This window comes from Tyto alba, unplaced genomic scaffold (genome assembly GCF_018691265.1).
Source record: "Tyto alba isolate M040663 unplaced genomic scaffold, T.alba_DEE_v4.0 Super-Scaffold_28, whole genome shotgun sequence".
NCBI lineage: Eukaryota > Metazoa > Chordata > Aves > Strigiformes > Tytonidae > Tyto > Tyto alba.
In genome coordinates, this window is record NW_024881302.1 from 4,162,658 (window position 1) to 4,183,257 (window position 20,600).

The 20,600-nt window shown below is 54.3% G+C and overlaps 1 protein-coding gene across 3 annotated transcripts in view; it reads left to right on the forward strand.

Annotated features, from left to right (window-relative positions):
* Nucleotides 1-4,602: 4,602 nt before the first annotated feature.
* MAP2K3 (mitogen-activated protein kinase kinase 3) overlaps nt 4,603-20,600 on the forward strand; it is a 34,567-nt gene continuing 18,569 nt past the window's right edge. The window contains exon 1 of one of the 3 annotated variants that reach the window (XM_032989055.2): nt 4,603-4,699. In XM_032989055.2, the coding sequence (XP_032844946.2) occupies nt 4,684-4,699 (16 nt within the window). In that variant the 5' untranslated portion in view covers nt 4,603-4,683. Of the gene's footprint in view, nt 4,700-5,129; nt 6,010-18,676; nt 19,037-20,600 lie in introns of those variants that run through there. The other 2 variants (XM_032989057.2, XM_032989056.2) reach the window with 2 other exon arrangements.

Below are 20,600 nucleotides of genomic sequence, written 5' to 3' on the forward strand. Positions count from 1 at the left end.
GCGGCGGGCGCCGCGGGGCTGCCACCGGCGCGCGGCCGCAGGAAACCAGCTGTGCGCCACGTGCCCGCGGGCCAGCCAATGGCCGCGCCGCCGTTTTGTTTTGGTACGGCCGCCCGGCTCTTAAAGGGGCAGCGCAACGCCGGCCCCGCCGGAGCTGAGCGGCGGGCCCCGGCGCCCTCGCGCGGGCGGGCACGGGTTTGGGTTTGGGTTTGGGTTTGGGTTTGGGTTTGGGTTTGGGTTTGGGTTTGGGTTTGGGTTTGGGTTTGGGTTTGGGTTTGGGTTTGGGTTTGGGTTTGGGTTTGGGTTTGGGTTTGGGTTTGGGTTTGGGTTTGGGTTTGGGTTTGGGGTTTACCCGATGCTGGTGCGGCCCTAGTGCTCTGTACTGGTGTATTGGTCCTGCGCTGGGTACTCTGTACCAGCTTACTGGTACTGCGCAGGGGCCCAGCCCTAGGGCACTAGTACTGCCCCACTGTGCCACCTGCCCTGCGGTTGTTACTGCACTGGGTATCGCAGCCGTCTGTTGGGTTGTCTGCCCCGGTGTACCAGTGCTGCGCTGTTACTACACCAGCACGTGGGACTGGTGCACTGGTGCTGTGCTGGTGCCCTGCAGGCTGGCTGCCCCAGGTCCCCGTGCCATGCTCTGCCCCCCAGGAGCGGGCCTCTTCTCAGCGCAGGGCAGGGCTGGTGGTGCCTCACCACAGGGTGACGCCACGTCCCATCACCGTGTCCCGTCACCCCGCAGCACAGAAAACCCCGGGAAGCACCAAGAAGCTCGTCAGGGTGGCCACGCTGCTGTGTGAAGAGCTGGCTTCAAGGTGCTGGTCCCAGCGGTCCCCAAAACCAGGGAAACTTTGTGCATCAGCTGTCACGGGACACCGTGGGTGGCAGGGGGACACATACATGCCGTAGTCGCTGTTTATGGGATGGCTGCACTAAGTGCACCCTCAAAAACAGAAGCACTTGAGCCTAGAGATGAGAAGGCTTCGGGGTGACCTTATAGCGGCCTTCCAGTGCTTAACGGGAGTACAGGAAAGGTGAGGAGGGACTCTTGATCAGGGGATGTAGAGATAGGATGAGGGGTAATGGTTTTAAACTGAAAGAGGGCAGATTTAGATTAGATCTAAGAAAGAAATTCGTCCCTGTGGGGGGGGTGAGGCACTGGCCCAGGGTGCCCAGAGCAGCTGTGGCTGCCCCCTCCCTGGAAGGGTTCAAGGCCAGGTTGGACGGGGCTGGGAGCCCCCTGGGCTGGGGGAAGGGGGCCCTGCCCGGGGCAGGGGGGTGGTACTGGATGATCTTCAAGGTCCCTTCCAAATCAAACCAGTCTATGATTCTAGGATTCTATGATTCCACACACCACGTCGTGTACATCAGGGACTGCTCAATAACCCCGGTGTATCCACCACGTGCAAGAACAGGGAAGGAGATAGGGGCATTTGTCTTCATGCCCATGGAGCTGTAGCAGCAACACTTCGATATATTTGAACCGAAAGCTCTCGGAGGTAGGAGCTGAGCCTGTCCGAGGTGTCTGCACGCCGGCTGCGCAGTGGGGCAGGCTGGCGGCTGCCTGTGCAACAGGAAAAGCAGCAACACCTAGAATTAATCTGCAACTTGTAATAGTTCACTGGCAGCTACTCTGCACCTAAATACCATCTCGTGTAGCTTGGCCTTTGTTTACTCATCCCTTTGGCTCCTGCTCCCTGAGTTAGAGTCCATCAGCTGATTAATTCATCAGGCCACTTGATTTGTTTGGTTTGTGCTGCTCCATTGGCTGGTGCCAGGGGCTGGTGTTGTGCCCATCGGGATCATGCTCTCCTGTTCCCATCGAGCACCCTCAGCACCCACTGGTCTGCAGAAATTGGTGTCTGCTCGCTTCAGTTCCCTCCTCCATGAAAGGCTAGAAAATGTCAGTGGTGAGATGTTGTCCTTCCCATTCCCTCCCTGGCAGCCTTCTCTCTGCCTGTGTTCCCACGCTGTACAGCAATGAAGGAAGATAAAAATGGCAAAACACCCGGAGCAGGGGAATGCAGGGGAAAGCAAACACACTGCAAACAGACAGGCCAAGTACAGCTGTGATTTTGCAGGGAGGAAAAAGAGTGGTGCAAGCCCAAGGGCAAAGGGGAACAAGGTGGAGAGAGAGGCCCAATCCTCCACCTTCCTTGGAGCTGTGAGGGAGCGCTGATGCCCTCCAGCACATAGGGGTGGGTGCTCAGGAAAAAGTCAGATACTTCACTGGGAAACCTTAGGAGGGAGGGGAAAGGAGAAGCAGGTTTGGCACAGACAAAGGCTCTCTCAGTGATCTCCCTGATCACCATGCTGGGGACACCGGGGACACCCTGTCCTGCCATGGGTGCATTTCCAAACCAAGGCTGCTGCAGCCCCACAGTGAGGAGCCAGCGCTGAAGAGTTCAGCATCGAGCGCCACCGGCAAAAGTCCCAGCGTGTCCAGTGAGGTCTGGCCCTGGGATGCACCTGTACCTCCTTCTCTCTCCCTCTGTCATGCTTTCCTTCCAGAGCCTGCAAACCTACAAGTTTACTGACAGCACCCTGGAAACACAGACCAGCCTTCCAGGGGTGCCAAAAACCCAGCACCCTTGCTGAAATTTCTGGGAGCGCTCAGGCTCCACTGGGATGCTTTGCTCTGCCTTTGCCTGTGATGATTCCCTCTGCCCTAGGCAAGCAGTTACAGCTGCCTCTGCTCTTTCAGATATACTTTTCCAGCAGAAAGTCTGCTGGGTCTGACAACAGCAGCTCAGGCAGATGAAAGAGGTGCAGGCAAAAGGAGCCATGCTGGCAGGCACTGAGAGGTTGCAGAAGAAAAGGAGGGGTGCTCCCAAGAGGTCTCCATGCACTGCCACCGACAAGGAGGTGACCGTATGCTGCCTCTGGTCCCTTTCCCACAGCCTGTGGGGGTCTGTGGGCTCCCTCCCCAGCCCCACCCCTTCCCACCCTGTTGGATTTTGATGCCAAGTGTACCCCAATTTCTATTCCTGCTCCTGAGCTGGAAGGCGGCGGAACAGGTGACAAACTCCCACTTGTGAAGTGCCTGGCAATTCAAGATGGGTGAATAAAAGCCAGGCGACTGTTTCATCCACCCCTGTAATTGCAGCCAGGGCCAGCGGCGATCTCCAGCCATGCCTGGGGATGCAGGTGGAGGAATGGTGTAGCATGTAACGTGCTTGGGGACAGCAGGGTCGTGCCCTGCACTTGCAATGACACCCCAGGTGCTGCCAGCATCAAGACGAAGTGTTGAAGCCTGTCCCACCGGTCCTCGCAGGTCCACGTCCACATTTGCAAAGGTGCTAACGATGCTCTGCTCTGCAGTGGCACCCTCGGAATCTCGCACCCAAAGCCTAGCCCAGCCCAAACCCGTTCGGATCAGTCGGGCTAGAGTTCAAACCCCATTGTTGATTCAGGGATTCGTACGGCTAAATGCCAGGAAGGTCCCCTCTGCTCCCACCTCCTGCTTGCCCAGCCCAGGCAGTGACATCTGCGGCTCTTGCATCAGAGCTAATAACGCTGTGGTTGAACTGGAGCGGAGTTTTTTTAGAAAGACTCCTTGCCTGTGTTGAAAGACTTGAAAGGTGGTGAATCTACTACGTCTCTCGGGAAGGTAATTGCTCTCCCTGTAAAAAAACTGTAATTTGTTTCCCATTTGAACTTTTCTAGCTTCAGTTTGCAGCTGCTGGATCTTATGCCATTGCTGCTGGATTCCAGGTCCATTCAAGGCATCAGTGCTCTGTGGACAGACACAGACCCCAATCCACCCAGCTCCTTCCCTCCTGCAGTGATTCCCTTGAGCTGTCTGGTTTTGAGGCAGGTTTTCCAGCCCTCATCTGATCCCAGATGCTCTGCAAAACACAGAGCTGAGAAGTGGCTGTGACAGACCAGCTGTGATTTCACCAGGGCTGTCTGCAGTTGCCACCCCTCCAACCCCTCCTATGTCTCTTTATGGATCATGCTAGGAATTTCAGCCAGAAAATGGCACTCGTAATCTCATTTTTGCTTGTTCAACTGCATCACTCACGTCCTGTTCAGCCACTACTGTTGGCAACCCAGCTCCGGTGTTTGGGGGAGCATCCTCACCCCGAGACCTGCCACAGCACATTGCTGGGCTGGGAGGGATTGGTTCCCCAGTGACTCGGAGAGGAATAAATCCCCATCGAATTTTCAGCCGGACCCACCCGTGGGATCCACGGTGTGCAGGAGCAGAGCGTCCTGGAAGATGCGATGAGATTGGCCAGTCTCAGCTGCACAGCACCAGGCTCCTAGTCAATGCTCCTGTCAGAGGTGTGGTGTGAGGCAACGGGGCCCCCCTGGGCCATGCTGCCCACAGAGCTCCGCGACCCAAACTCCACCTCTGCCCTGTGGGTTGTCGTGGCGGGGTCACCCCGGTGGTAGGGACAGTGGGATCACGCCCCCCCCCCAGGCTGCACAGCACCGCTCTCCCTCCCGCCCGCCTCACTTCACCCTCACAGCCCTACCGGAGAACCGCGAAGCTCTTCCCTCGGGAGGCACTAACCACGCCTCCTCCCCCGTCAGTGGCCAATCCCGCGGCGCAGAGCGGGGGGGCGGAGCCCGCCGTCCGTCGCTCCGCCCCGCGGTTGTTCCTCGGCGGCCGCCGCGCTGGGCCGGACTCCGCCGGGCGCCGCGCTTTGCCCGGGCGCAGCGGGGCCGTCGCCAGCCATGTCCCTGCCCAGAGGTACCGAGGAGCGTGTGTGTGTGTGTGGGGGGGGGGATGCTCCGTGGGGTGCTGGGCTCGGGGTTCCGCGATGGAGTGGGTGGGTGGGTGGGGGGGGATCGAATTGGAACCGCGTCTTCGGGTCTGGCGTAACCCGTGGGGACGGGGCTATTGCCCAACCCGCCGGGCGTGGGCTTCCCGCTGCCACCGGCCGGGGCTTCCTTTGCGTGGGCCACGGGTGTTTTCCGCGCTGCTCCACGCCTGCAGCCCGGTATCGCTGGCCGGGGCCGGGGTCCTGCGTTCCCCGGAGCTGCAGAGCTGCGGGAAATGGGGAGCGAGCGCGGCGCTGGGCCTGCGGGGGAGGGACGGGGCGAAGCTCCTCTTGGCGTGGAAAGCGATTAAAAAAAAAAAAAAAAAGAAGAAAAAAAGAAATTTTCAAGTTTCCTCTCCTGCTGCTGGAGTCTCTTCCCCCTCAAAGAAAACCACCCGTGGCAGCTCAGCGAGCGGCATGGCTGGCTTGGAGCGGTGCGCGCTGAGGATGAGCGCAGCCTTCGTCTCAGCCTCGTGAGGCGGGAAGGATGGGGGCGAGGATGCTGGTCCCCCCGGCGTCACACCGGCGGCTGGGGCGAAGCCGCGACCCGATGCCGGGAGCGCCGTGGCCGAGTTGCCCGTCGTGGCCGACGTACGCGGCACGCAAACGTGACGGTGTGTCACGGGTGTTTATTTATAGAGCATTGCTGTGACTCAGGTGGCCCGGTCGCCGGCCCGAGGTGAGCGCCGGCCGGCAGGCATCGGCCCCGGATGACACCGCCAGTGTGCCGGCGTTGAGGAAGACGAGGGAAATGGTTTTGCTGGTGTCTTGGTGCTCCAGGGAGCCGGTTGCATCAGCGCCGCGAGCGGAGGAGGCAGCGCACGGACTACAGCTGCTGCCTCTCTCTTATCACCGGAATAAAATTTGAGGGGTTTTCCTTGTTCAGGAGTGATGCGCTGGAAACTTGAAGTCAGGAACCATGTGAGCAGATGAACGCACCTCGGCGTGACTTTTTTCCCCCCCCCCTCCTCCTTTTAAAACGATCCATGTCTTAACCGGAGGGAATGTGGACCTGAGTTTCCTGTTTGCTGTGTAAGCAGGGTGTGAATCAGCAGCGATTTACGGTGCTGCTGAGCGGAGCTGCTGACTCACAGGTAGGAGCACATGCCTCCAGCTGCTGTCCCGCGTTGAAAAGGATCAACCGGGCTTCTTAAAAAGGCTCTTGCTGGGACGCCCAAGCCCAGACCTCTTGTTCAGCTCGCCGTAGTGCAGCGTGTGGATGTGTGGATGGAGGGAAAAGGTGAGTCTGGCCGAGGGACCACTCGTACCTCATGAGTGACGAGGCCTGAGCTGGGCCTGGGAGGATTCTGGAGGAAGCAATCTGGCTGACAGCAAAAGGCGATGCCCGCAGGAGCACCTGGGCGCGTGGTGCTTTCCTCGGAGGAAGTTTTGGAACCCTTCTGTGTCTGCAGGTTTCTGGTGGCGTTGGGGCTGTTGGTTATACCCAACTGGTTCATTCATACAGTTATTCCTAATACCCTTCACTGGAGGCATCGCACGTGTGCTGAGTGCACCTGGTCTCTGCTGGCACTGGCATCTGACCCGAAGCTCCTTTGTTGGGGCAGCATTCAGCACGGGGATCGATCCTGAGCGTGTGTAACACGTCTGCCTCTTCAAAACCCTCTCCTCTTGTCCTGCTAGCCATCCACCATGCCTCTCCTTGGTTTTGCATCTGCCTGGGCAGTGCCAGCCCTCCGAGCGGGTTTGCCGGCTGCCCGTTGCCGCGTAGGGATGCTCGCAGGTCCGAATACCTTCAGATGCTGCTGCCAGCACTCATGGCAGCTCCTTCTGCCTCTCCTTTCAGGCGGCCAGAATTTAAGCTAAATTTCCTTAATTTTCCTTAGGGAAATCCAGCGAGCAGTCTCAGGTTTCCTTTTGCTGGTTGCTTTCCCTTCTTGGGCTTGACTTGATCAGGGTCATAAATGGAGGCCGCTGCATTGAAGCTCTCAAGTTGGCTGTTTCCATGATGGATGTGTACCAAAACTTGCCTGCTGTCATTTTGGCTTAGTCATGGGCTTGTCTCCTGCCTCGGGAGTTTTTGGGGATGCGCGTGGCTGGCTGTGACACGTGCGATAGGAATGGTGCTGGGCGATAGGAATGGTGCTGAGCGAGAGCTTTGCCTTGCTTTGTGCTAAACATAGTTTGTGAGATAAACACCTTCTGGGGATTATGCGAAGCTTAGGAAGGATTTCTTCTTTTCCTCTTGTATTGCTTGTATCTGCTTGATCTAAATTATTGTGCAGCATCAGGTGTGTGGGAAAACGTCGCTTGGTTTCAGTGTTATCTTGCACTGTCAGGTCTGATGATTACTGAAATATGCAAAAGCTCCCTGTTGTCTCAGGTCACCAAAGCTCCCTCGAGCTGTTTTTCATTGAATGGGTGCCACTGAGGGAAGGAATTGTGTGCAAAGCACCAGAGCTGCTGCTGTGGCTAGTCCTGGGCATGATTCTCCAACAAAGTCTGAGCTTTTTTTGGTGAAATGGATGCTGTGAAGGGAGGGGTGTTGTATCTGAGAGGTTAAAGCAGGAGGGGATGGAGCCTGGGGGAGTTTGCAGCCTTTGGGTGTGTGCAGGCACACGGCAGAGGGTGCAAGAGCTTGTGTTAGACTCAGTGCCTACAAATCCAGGCTGCTGCCTTTCCCCTGGGACTTGAGGCATATTTTCTACCTGTGTGTGAAGACCCGTGTGCCCATCACCGTGGCTGTTGGCTGTGACTTGGGGAGCCCCTCCTGGAGGGACAGGCAGGAGCGTGCTGGTGGGGAGATACGTGTCTCCCAAAACCGGGGAGTTTGCTGGAGAAAGCAGCTGTGCAGCTGCGGGGAGGGAAGGTGCACGGATGGGGTCTGGCAGGAGGAGACCTGCTCAGCCTCCCCTGGGCTCACCCAGCGCCGGTGCCTGAGTAATTCAAAACCAAGTCCTTCTCTTTGGGGGAGAGATCTTCCTCTGGGAAGATAGGTGCTGTTGGGGAGAGGATCTGGCTAAGCCAGGCTGTGTTTCTGGGGAGGCAGCTCTCTTTTGACACAGAGATTGGAAAAAATCAGTGGGGAGAAATGCCAGAACCTGGGGATGAATTGGTACTTGTTCTGGTGGCACCATCTATTCTGGGTAGGTAAATAAGCGGTGGGGACGCGTCCCTCCCGTGCCCTGGCTGTGCCCTCCGCAGGAGCACACCACTGTTATGCAATTCAGTCATCTGTGAATCCTGTACTGTCTCATGTGCCATTCACACTTTTCCTGCCGCCACCCCAAAAAAAGGCAGTTCTGCTGAAAATACACATGGGGCTGTGATATGCAGAAGCAGGATCCTGGCTTCGGGCTCCCATCGTGTCTGGGCAGGGCAGCCACCAGTCTGGTGTCCCCTGGGTGTGTGTGGGCAGCGGGAGTGGCAGGGGTAAGAGCTCTGATCCCATGGAGCCAGGTTTTTATTTTGATTCTAGTTGAAGCATTACGGAACTTGCATCCAATTAATTATAACAATCGGAAAGGGAGCGCACAGCGCTTTGCTCTGGCCTTCCTCCTCATGCCACTTTCTGCTAGCATAACGGTGGGCACCTGGAAAATATCATGTTGGACGTGATAAATATTTAACTGTGCTTCAGTAATCCATTTCCCTCCACGGAGGGATGCTCCCCTGCTTTTTTTTAGTGGATAATGCTTCTCCCCGAAGGCTGCTGCCTTTATTTTCCAGCTCTGGGCTGCAGTCCACGGCTGAGCCGGAGTTTGCTTTGCCCCTGTTTGCAGAGGTGGTCGTTGCTGCAGGAAACTCGTATTTTGTAATTGTGTCTTGTAGAGCTTCCCAAAGATTCGGTGCGGGTTTCTGGTCCTGGTGATTTTGTGACCCAAGAAGCCACTGCTGCGGATGTGGGGCTCTGTGGGTTTTTGGATGGAAGGTGGTTTTCACTGCTGCTAACAAGGCACTGCCTGGGCAGGCTGTTTGCTGGGGAAAGAGCTGGGAGAGGAACTTGCGTTGGCTGGGGAGGTGTTTTTACTCTACTGGCAAAAAGTCTGGGGTTTTACTGGCATGACTCAGGACTGCTTGTGGGTATGTATGGAGCTAGATCTACCCGCCGCCTCTTTTGCTGACAAAACTCTGTAGCGCAGGTCGAGTGTTGGCCAGGGATTTTGAGTTGGGGAGAGGGCAGAGAGAATTTTTTTATGGTGGAAACTGGAAGTTTATGTTCTTTTTTCAGCCTGGGAGATACCCCATCTCCCCACGGCCTCTCATCTGCATGGGGCCAATGCTGCACTGATTCCATGGCAGCATTGTGAGTCTAAATGTTCATCTCCCCAAGGAATGCCATAATTACTGGGCACAACTGCAGCCATCTCAGATATCACAGTAGTGTCTTGTGACCCCAGCTGGCCTCGGTTTGCAGTGGCTCCAAATCTCTGCTCCCTATTCTGGAGCTGGGACAGGGCTCCCTGCCTGCACCTTTCTCTTACAGCAGCTTCTCTGTCCAGGAAAAGACTGGAGTGGAGTTGCTGCCCGTGCGGGATGCAGTGGGTTATGGTGTGGCCAAGGGGAAGGGCAGGGTTTGGGGGTCTCATGGTCCCAGGGGAGGGAGGGAATCATTGCCTAATGCTGCGGGAGGTTCTGGTCCTGCGGTGGGATGAAGGTGGGGGGGAGGTGGACCCTCTTCAGCATCCTTTCCCCCACTAATCTTGTGCTGCGTTGTCAACATGGTTTATTTAATCCACGGGTGTAATAGTACAGGGCTCCTTTGTGCACTGTGTGCGGTATTGACCTGTTGCACGAGAAGGTGGGCAGCACTTTGGAAGAACCCATCCCTTTGAAGCCCTGCAGGCTGGTGGGCTTTTCTGTGTGGCACAATTGCCCTTGTGTGCTGCTGGATCTCGTGTGGGGGGGGAATGGGAAAATACCTGAATCATGGGGTTTGAGGTCAGAAGGGACAATGGCGAGCATCGTGCTGGGCTGGAGGTGAGGACGTTGCTTCCAGGAATTACTGCAGCCGGTCCAACAGCTTTTGGGTGACTTCAGCCAGATTGTGTAAAAAGACACCCGATCTTGTTTTTAAAGACATCCAGTGCTGGAGTTTGGTTTCTCTGAAATGTAAGTGTTGTGACCTCAGGGAGCTGTTTGGTGCACTGGGGTGTGGTGCAGTGGGATGTCTCTGCCCTGTTCCTGGGAGCAATGGCTTTATAGCCCTGCTCACGGGGAAGTGAGGGAAGGAGAAGTGTGTGAAGGTGATGGCCTGGCTGTTGCTTAATCTTCCGGGAGCTGGCAGGGTGCACGGGGAGCTGGGGAGGGTCCAACACCCACTGGGGTGCTGCACTGTGCTCTGCGAGGGTCAATGCTGAGCTAGGTCTGTCCCCTGCTCTGAGCATTAATTTCATCATTTCAAATGAAATGCTGCCTTTTTTTTTTTTAAAAAAAAAAAAAAAAAAGGATAAATTTCTGTTAAAAGCATAATTTGAGTGGAAGAAGAGGCAGGATGAGGAGGAGACAAAACTTACCAGAAGTTGTTTGTAGAGCATCCACCCTTCCTCCCCCCACACCACCACCGAAGAAAAAAAATCTAGTTTTGGAAAGGAAGAAACCTCCAGAGTGCTTGATACAAGTAATTTCCCATCAGAGGCTGCTAAGCTTAGCTGTGGTTTGGCACTGGCATCAGCCTAACTGCTTGTATCAGATGAACCTCTCTGAGGATGATGGTGGTGCTTGGACTTTCTCCTCTCAGGGAGCTGCCTGTTGGGCATCGAGTGCCCCTTGTCACGGGGCGTTTGTACCCTGCTGCCTCATCTCCTGCCTTGATAGTGCCTGTTGTATCTTCTAGGAAACCTAAAAGCAGCTTTTAATAATTGTATTTCGTTCCCATAAAGGTTTCGGAGGTTTTTTGAGATTCGGTGGTGCCGGGAGCCGTGTCCTCCCTTGCTATCTGCTGGTGATGGGTGCGGGTGGGACCAGCGGTGCCTGACAGAGGGACAGGATGGGAAGAAGCTCATCTGCAGGGCTTGGCAGGTGACAATCATGTGTTTGACAGATCATAAACACGCAGGGCTGGTTACGTGGATGGGCCGGGGGTGGTTTAGGGGGAGGATGACGAGGTTATCTAGGGAGTGTCAGCTTGTCTGGGCTTGCAGGCCAGTTAGATACTGCTTTGTGGTGTGTGTATATAAATTCCCTCCTAGCTCGAATCTCGCAGGGACGGTTGATGAAGCAGCCTGCCTGTGCTACAGGAGTTGGCCACGGTGGGTTGGGTGCCGTGGCCTTGCAGGGCTGCAGCTTGCCTTGGCTGTCTTTCTTGGTGTGTTAACAGCAGCTGTTGGAGGTGGCAGCATCCTGACCTGGCTTGCTGGAAGGCATTTGCCATAGCTGGAGCAGATGTCCTCTCCTGCTGCATGCTGTCTCTGCAGGAGCCTGTTTTCTATTAAAGGTAGTGAATATACTGCATGATGGGGGTGATTTTTGCAGCAGGATGGAGATCTTGGTTTCCTTGGCGTCGGAGAGGGAAAGCAGAGGCTTGAGAGGGAGACGATGGAGCAGCAGAGCATACAGCCCCGAGGATGGTCCCTCTGAGTCAGTCCTGAACATGTGCCCCGTGGCCCCCACAGCTGTAGGGGTGTGTGTTGTCCTGAAGACACGAGGATGTCTTTGCAGCTCGTCACTAAAAATGACGTGGCTCTTTTTCTGAGATCCAGATGTGCTCACCATTGAGGCTTTTTAAGAAAGCTGCTCTGCATAGTTAAAAATCCCCTGCCGCTGCGGACCGCATGGTTTTTCTCCTGACACGCTGCCAAGTTGCACCTCAGCCAAAGATGAAACGATCTTGTGCTGATACGTTGCTTCGGCTGCTCTTTGTCATCTTCCAAGCACCTTGAAAAGGTGCTCGGGGGTAGGTGGCAGGCCCAGCCCCACGTGCCTATTTGTAAAACCCCGTGCCTGCACCCAGAAAATCCCTGCCGGCACAGAGCAGGGAAGTGCAAGACATTTTTGTGCGTGTGCACGTGTGCTGAGCTGGCTTTCGAGGTTTCCCTGGTCTCCCTGAAACTAAAGTCATTCATCCTGTGCTGAATCCTCACCCAGTTCGCCTGAGATGCTCCGTGCCAACTGCCATCCCCTTGGGCAAGAGTTTGGTGGTCAGAAAAAAAATGATGTAATAGTGCAGAAAGGGGGGTATGGGTGCTGGGGGAGTGGGCGGTGGGTGGTGATGCTGCTGGGGCACTGGCATGGACCTGTAGCTGCCTCTGTGCTGTGCACTGGCTGCCTGTCTTTGGCAGCACCCATTTTCCTTAAGGCTGGAAGCATCTGCACGCTGCCTTAAGGCTGCCAAAAAAAGGAGGATGCAGTGGGTGTTTTAGATCTGCTGCTTTTAGGGCCCCCTGTGTTCACTCTTTGTTAGCATCTGCAGCCCGTTTTCTCCAGGTTTTTGGCCGATCCCTGCAATTGCTTGGCTGTGAGCATTGTGGCCTTGAGCATCAGTGGTGAGCACCGGGTGCCCGAGGATGGCTGGCACTGGCCAGGGCTGGGGTTGTCCTTTGAGCCCGGGATACCACGGGGCTGGGCTGCCTCTCGTCCAATGCAGACGCTGTTCTCTTGCCCAAGAGAAGCTTTTTGCAGGTATTAATTACACCTGCCGCTGCCTGGTTTGTTGAAGGATGCCTGGGTGATGAGAGTAAAGTGGAGGCTGGAGGAGGTGCCTCTGGAAATCACCAGGCAGAGACTGTGGGTGAATTTTAATTGAAACTCTTATCAGCCTTGTGTGTGCTTTGCTAAGGTGCTAGAAAACGACTTGGCTTTTCTTCCAGGAGCTCTCCTGTACGTGTGATTTCTTTGTGTACATTCCAGGTTGCTGCAAAAGTTTACCCTTAGTTTTTGGATCCACAAAGAATTTCTTGTTCGGTAACTGTGGATTTCCCCGTGGGGCTTTACAGTCGCAGCTCAGTGAGGAAAACCGTGTGTAACCATCGCAGGGAAGGGAGCCAGCATGTGTTTCCCCTTATCTCAAGCAGGTTTGACGTTTCACATGTCTCCTTCCAGCCTCCTGTCCTTGCTGTTTCGCACGCCGCCCTGCAGAGCACTCCTCCTTCCCCCAAAATGCTAATGGGAGGCGCTTGCTCTCTGGGGGCAAAGGGGATTTAAAAACTTTTATTATTTCTTATTTAAATGGAAATGTTTCTTGGAAGCCCTAGGTATGTTTCATGAGAAGCTGCAGGCTGAACTGCCCCAAGTCACAGCCTGCGAGCTCTTGAGCTGGGACATGAGCCGGATGTGTCGGGACTGGCCCCTCTGCGGAGACCGCTGGCTTCCTGGGACAGAGCGACAGCTCTTTAATCCGGCTTTGCTAGGAAAATCCTGCAACGCTTACTTCCCCTGCACATCAGAAAAATTGCAGTGCAATAGGTGAATTCGAGAGAGGTAGGCGAGGAGTGAAAAAAAGGGGGGAAAAAAAAAAAGCCCACCTGAGGGGAAGCAGCGGAGCGAGGCTGTGCCCTTCCTGCCAGCGGCCACGTGGGATGACGGTGGCGAAATGCTGCTGAGCTGCAGGCACGTCGCCCGCAGAGCCCCTGCCTTTGCTAGGCACGAATCAAAGCTGCCCTGTGGGTACTGGGCAAATCTGCTGCAAAATAGGTGTTTTCCCCACGCAGAGCTGTTGCGGTCTCAGATGAGAGCCCACGGCGGGGAAAGGTGGGAGGGGACGGTGCAGGGTGATGCTGGGCAGTGGGGCTGGCAGCGGTTTTCAGCGTGCTGGTGGTCCAGCCTTTAATTGGGGGGTGGGATTTTTAAGTTTTGCAGCAGGGAATTTGGAGGAACAAAGGACAAATGTTTGCAGGTGATTTCTGCAAAATGTGGAGCTTAGTAAGTATGTGTTGCTTCTCTTATCTATCTTTATAAGATATATATATATATATCTTCCTAAACCAGTGAGCAGCAGGACCTGATCTCACAGACCAGCTGGATGTGGGGCTTGTTCTGGGAATGTGGATGTAGTCTGTCCTCTGGCGCAGAGGGACAGCGATGGGAGAGCAGGAGGTATGTGGTGTGGGTCAGAGAGGTGGTGTGGGTAATGCCTTGAAAACAGGCTGCAGGTCCGGCTCACTGTGGCTGAGCTCTTCTGGGGGTTTTGGGAGCCAGCTCTCTCCTCGGTACATCAGCCTTTACTCCCAGCCCTATTGCAAGCAGGTTACGGGGACCAAATGGTCACCTCTGTTGACTTGGGAGCATCATTAGTGGTTAAGACTGCTGGTTTTTGGCTGGGCGCTGAGGTTTGAGCATGGTAACAAGCTTTACGTGGAGATAAGGCTGAGTGGTGGCTTGAGGGGAGTTGGAGAATCTCTGAATTCCCTGGCTGCTCTCAGCCTGCAGTTTTCCTTTGCTTCATCCGAGCCCTGGGAGGCATCCCGGCTCCCCCTTCACTTCGTGGTGGGGTGGATTTTTCTTTCTGAAAAACTCAGTGGAGAAACTGGGGACTCCAACTGGCTGTGTCTGCTTTGTACCAGCTCTCTGGCGTGATGAGCGCTTTGCATTTGTATCTTCTGCCTGGTCCCTCGGAGCGGGGAGGGGACAGGGTGAGGGATGCAGGGAAGAGGAATGGCACTGAAGATGCAGCAGAAAGAACAAAGAATTGGTGTGGGACAGCAGGAGGCATAGGGGACTGTACACAGTGCTTGCTTGCTGCTTTCTGTAAGCCACAGGGTCGTCACCCTGCTCTGAAAGAAATAAATGAAGGTTTTCACTGCTCCTCCACCCTGCTGAAAATCAGAGGTTTTCCTCTGAAGATACACAGGCTTGGTCTGCCCGAGCTGCGATGGCATCCCGGGAGCAGGGAAGCACTCCAGGTCCCAGAGGGTAAGGTCACTGTGAACCATCTGAGCCTGCCCCGTTCTCCAGCACCGACGCTGGTCTCGCGAAAGTCCTACCTGAAGTCTCTGGGCCCCGGAAGCACCTGGGTCAGTGTCTTGTTTCTGCCTATTTTCTGGAGCAGGTGTCTGGACATCGAGGCCTGCCTTGTTTTTTTTACCCCTCCATAAAATCTGTTTTCAGACCAGGTGCCTGCTCTGTTTTACATCATTTGCAGCAATGAAATCACTCTATCCCTGCCCAAAATAAATTGGAGGGAGGATGATAGAAAGCTAATTTTTTTTTTTAAGAATTGCATTAGAAGCAGAGAGGGAATACTTTGCTTTCTTACCAAGCTTACAGAGTCTTGAGGACACCTGGAAGTACTTGAATTGCACCAATTTGGATAGAAAGACTGTCTATTAACTCTAGAGTTGAGTTACAGCTGACAAAAAGTCAGACGACTCTTTTCCTTTCCCGCTAACTATGTGCCTCCTGTCAAGCTGATCTATTCCAAAAACTGTTTGAATTTTCTCTCCCATCAGGAAACTGTCACCAGCTGGTCACATCAATTCCAAACAGATTTTATTTTTTCATGTCTTCACCTATGGGCTGAGAAATCAGAGGAAAGAGTGTTGCTCGGGGGAGGGCTGGGTACCCTCTGTCAGGGAGATAAGTACAAGTGATGGTGGTTCTGCTTTTTTTTTTTTTTTTTTTTTTTTTTTAAGCAGGCTCTTTGCTTTTCTCTAAACACTCTCTCCTTTGCCTTCTCCTAACAATTAAGGTGTTGGGGCTGGGATTGCTTCCAGACCTTTGTCTCATGGCAGCACGCCAGCATCTGCAGCTAAGTCGGTGCAGCCCGTGTCCGTCCCACGAGGTGGCTCGTGGCCACAGGTTTCACACTGGCCATGCATGCTGTGGGCTGGCCAGACCCACGCACCCCCCAGCTCCGTGGTTTCTGATGAGCTGTGGGTTGGGTTAATTACCCATCCCAAGCATTTTCCCCCCAGCCTACCCTTGGTGGGTCCACATTGGCATTGTGCTGGAGCTGAGCTTGGAGGAGGTACAGCCTCTGCTGCTGCTTTTTTAGGGGCAGAAAATCCAGTTGGAGTGATGGATGCAAAGGAGGCAGAGTCCATCCCTGTGGCACCGCTCCCCAAGGATGCTCTGCCCGCGTTCCAGCTCTGTGCCTGCTCCAAAGAGGTGCCCCGGTGACCGTAACCACCTTTGCACTAGGGTCTTGTACAAGCAGCACAACTCTTGGCATGTATGTAGCGTGCCCTATAGTGTAATAGTGCTGGTGCTTGTCAGTTTTGTAAAATGAGTCTGGTCTCTGCTCATGTATGCTTTCTCAGAGGGGAGCCTGTGTGCTCCACAATCATGGGACTGCAGGATACCAAGCTGCTACCTGGGAACAAAACCAAAGTTTGTTTGTTTGTTTGTTTGTTTTTTCAAATTTTTCCAGCCTATGGGGTTGTGCAGGTAACCTAAAAATACAACTGGAGTGTAACTGGGTGGTGACATCCTCCTGGAGCTGCTGGCAGAGCCGGTGCGGCTCGTGGCAGCTTTATCTGGCCGGTGCACAGAGGCCGGGTGTGGCTCCCAGCCCCAGAGGTGGTAGCCAAATGTTGTCTTCTGGCTGTCAGTGGCTTTGGCTAATGTGCCTGTCCCCAAATCCCTTGCTGGGTACCAGGAGGTCGCATCGGTCTCCCCTCCGCCCGGAGGAGACGAGCCCTGCGTGGTGTTGGTGATTGATCGTCCCCGAGCACCGTTCGAGGGGGACGAGAAAAATGACCCCGTTCCCTTTCCGATTGGATTCGGTTCAAAGGCTTTGTTTAAAAATAGAGCTGCCGCAGAGTTTCCGAGGCTGCGGGTCCCGTGCATGGCTCGGGCACGTGCACCTCGTGCGTGGGAAGGCGAGCGCATCCCGGGCTTGGGGCCGCGGCTGCGTTACAGCCTTGGCCGGGGAAACTGCTGCAATTCCCAGTCGGGTGGCGAGGTGCAGTGGGCATCGGGCAGCGTGGGGCTGGGACGGTGCAGCCAGCTGCTGCGTGGGGTTTTCTCTGCTCAGAGGGAGAGGGGGTATCCCATGAAAACTTCCCCCCTCCCCTTGGTTAGGCAGTGAGTCTTCTTTCGGGGCAGGCGAAGCTGTTAATTTTTTTGCTCAATCCCAAACACATGCCTATAAAAAGCTCCTTGCTGACCCTAAATGGGGCATTCCTCTTTTGCTGCTCGTGGCAAAGGGGCTTTTCCCCTGTCCCCGGCTGCGATGCTGAGCCAGTCCTAACTAAACTGGCTTTGGGAGACGCTGCCTGTCTGCAGGGGAAGGGTGGGGAGAGGGGCCTGGCATTGGCAGGGCACTGTTTGAGCTCATTGCTGTTTTTAAGGGTGTGCTCTTCCACTTATTCAAGCCGGCCCACTGGCAGGAGGCTGCTGGGAGTGAGGGGAACCGTCCTTGTACCTGGACCTGCAGCAAGTGCCTTGGCTTCTCCCCGTGGTGGGATTTGCTCCCTCAGCTTCCCTCGCCTGTCATGGGGTGACATCCCAGTACCGAGGTGTGGGGAGTCTTCGTTAACACCAGTGAAACACCCGATGCCTTTTGTTCCTCTGGGATTACCAGTAGCATATAAAGGGCTGGATGATTAATAGCAAGTGGTGTGCGTCTTTCAAGGCTGGGCAATTCCTACCGCGTCGGCAAACTTTTGGAAGAGGTGCCAATGGTGAGACTTGAAAAGATGCTTGGATTTGAACTGGCTTCTTTTTTTTTTTTTTTTTTTTTTAACATGCTTTGGAGATGTTGGTAAGATCTGCTTTATACCATCCCTGGTCCTTGGGCACTGAAAACCAACAGAACTAATTCAGGTGTTTCCCGTCCCACCTGCTGGGTTAGGGACTTTTTGCTGCAAAGCAGCACTGACTTTGTGGGTGTCTGTAAAGACCCTTGGAGCATCTTATGTCTGGGTCAGGGAATTAGCCATCAAGCCAGAGAGTTAATGCTGGGAGGACAACGCAGCATCATTCTCCCCAGGAGTGCCGGGGATGGGTGCCGGTGGCTCTTGGTGCTGTCTGCGATAGCAGCTCCTGCGTCAGCATCCTTTATGTGCTGATGATCTGTGCCTGAAACTATACCCTGGGAGTGGAAATGTGCCTGAGAAAATATCTTCCACAGTCCTTCTGGGGCTTATATAAACACTATTTAAAATTAGAGTCACTCATTATGTTGGTATGTGCATTTACCTTGACCTCTGACTTTTCTGCCTGCAAATGTGTACGGCCCAGCACAGCCCGCAAGTTAGGGAATAGCTCAGGAGCAAACCAAAGACATGTTTTCTGTAATTAGTTTAAGGTAAAGAAGCTGGTACAGTATCTCCCCTTCAGGCTGACAGGGAAATCGAAAACAAAACTGAGGCCCGTCAAAGCTGAGTCTGGCTTTGATCAGGAATGTCAGTGCTGCCTTCTGCCAGGCTGGTTTTGAGGGAAAGGGGAAAAGCAGTGATACTTTGCAGTGGCTTTTCTTGCATGCGTTTGCAGAGAAATTAATGATTTTTTTTTTTTTTCCCTCGCCTTCATGTCTTTCCCTTGCTATTTACCAGCCAAACGCATGCAGCGATTTATATTTTGCCACCAGAGGTGCCGTCTCAGTTGTCACCCTGGAATAGCTGCTAAGCTTCTTGCTGGTATTGTCATGGAACAATATTTCTACTATTTGTTGTGGTAATAGTTGTTAGTGGCAAAGCAATTAGAGCGTCACCTGCAGCGCAGAGAAATGTGACCTCTTTCTATCCCGGCACCTCCTCGGTGCTCAAACCGGCGAGCGTGGGCTTCCCTCTGCTCCGGTGACCGGCTGATGCTGGGTGACGGCAGGGCTGTCCTCGAGCGAGGGTCGCCCGGGTGAGATGAAGGGATGGAGGAGGCAAGGGCAGGCTCTGCCTCTCTGCCCGCATGCTGGGTTGGAAGGATTTAATTTGTCGGAAGAACACGCGTCCCACCGGGATGCGCTGTAGCAATCCAGGCCTTCAATGGCTCCCGGAGCTGGAGCTGGCTCCCCCCCAGTTTCCTGTTGACGTCATCTGCTATTTCGCTGCTGCAGTTTTTACAACTGTTGAGCTTTCAAGGGTAATCGGAGCCGAGACTGGCCAACCTCGGCAGCTGCCGATGAGGGAACGCGGCGTTACCTTCCCCGTCTCCCCCCGCTCGCCTTCGGTGCTGCTCCCAGCCCCACGGACCCCCGGGAACTGGGGACACCGGACGAGGAGCCCTGCGTGAAGCCGGCGAGCACTTTGGGCCATGCATTCCCGCTGAAAATAATCCTCGGTGCTTGCAAGAAGTGCCGTGTGCTGGATCCTGTGGGATTTATTCCTTTCCCCCCCCACCCCCCCTTCCCTCCTCCCGTCCGCCCCCATCCCTCTCTTCTGCCCGGCTTGCCAGCGCTGTTCTTCATTTCTGGGAAACCATGGACAAGAAGCAAGGTAGATGTTGCAATTTCCAAAACACGTGGTGGGGGAGAGTGAAAGGCTGATTTTAGTGCTAAAAGGGGCCGTGTAACTTTTTTGGGTCAATCCCTGCAGTTTTACTTCTTTCTTCTTGCTTGGCTGGGGGGGGTCACTGTTTGCAGCTGGGGATCTATTTTTAAAGCACTGGAAACTTGCATGTTTTATGTGGAGTTGAAACACTGGCATCTTAATTGTAAAAAAAAAAAAAAAAAAAATCTTGCATGGCTAAAGGAAAATATTCGATGGGTAAAGCTAGCTCCTGGCTCCGGTTTTGGTTGCATTCCTGGGATGCAGGGTTTTCCAGCAGCTCTTGCGTGGTTGTCCCCTGCTAAAAAGCCTGTTGCGTTGGAAAGGCGGGCAGCCACGGCAGTCAGGAGCTCTGATTCAGCACAGGCTGACAGGTTGTTTTGGGGCTGCAAGGGGCTTTTTCTGAAGCATGTTTTTTTCCTCCTCCTCGCTTGCCTTTTTTTTTTTTTTTTTTTTTTTTTTTTTTTGCAGAAGTGGCGAGCGCGGGGCAGCAATGACCCGCAGGAGCCTCTCTCTGCAGCAGGACCTCAGTGGGCCGATGAGTGACGGCTTTCGGCAGGTTGAGAGCCCTTTTTCCACTTCCACAGATAGTTTTTTTCCACTCTCAACAGTGGAAAATAGCACAAAGTGTGCCTGTGAGGAGCTGGCTCTCATGATCAAAGCAACCAAATTCCCCTCTCTGCTTTGCACCCTGCCCCTAATTTTTCTGTCTTTTTTTTTTTTTTTTTTTTTTTTCCTTGATGCTTTTTTGTTCAACCTCTTTCTTTGCAGCACGGCTGGGATCCACTCTCCAGCCTTCTGCCCCATCCATGGCATTTGACTCTCCTTGGATCAAGGAGAATCAGGATGCATCCAAAATGTTTTCCCTAGCTCTAATAAAGTGCCATGGCTCTGGAAGAACTCTCCTGTGCCGCAGCCATCCCCAGGACTTCACCTGGGCCTGGAACCAGAGCCTTGGGAAGGCAGTGGAGAGGTTTAATTTCAAAGGTCGGCTCAGGCAAATAGTTTTATTTGCAGTTCTTTAGATTGTCCTATTCATTTCTCTCCACCCACACCAGTGGAGTGGGAAGGATAAACCTCCCAGGGAGAGGTGCAGCTTAATAGGACTGGAGCCGGTGGTGGGGAAGATGAGGATTCAGATGTTGAATTAAGCAGTTCCAGGAAATGTCTGTGTCAGTTCTTAGCCGGTGGAGGTTATAGCATGAGAGAAAAAAAAAAAAGGCTTTTTTTTTTTTTTTTTTAAGGAGGAAATGGTTCCTTTCTTAGCATAAAGGATGCAGTTACGTGCCTGCAGCATCACGTGGGTTACAATCTCATCCGCACCAGGAACTTCTGTCAGCTAATTTTCCCCTGCCCGGGTGCAAGGCACTGTGCCATGTGCCCCCGCGGCCGACAGCCCCTTCCGCTGCCCGGAGCAGCACCGGCAGTGCCCGGCCGTCCCGCGGGCTCGGGGCTGGCAGCAGAGCCCTGGGGCTCGCGGGGGGCAACCGGGATGTGTCCCCAAATTCTTGTC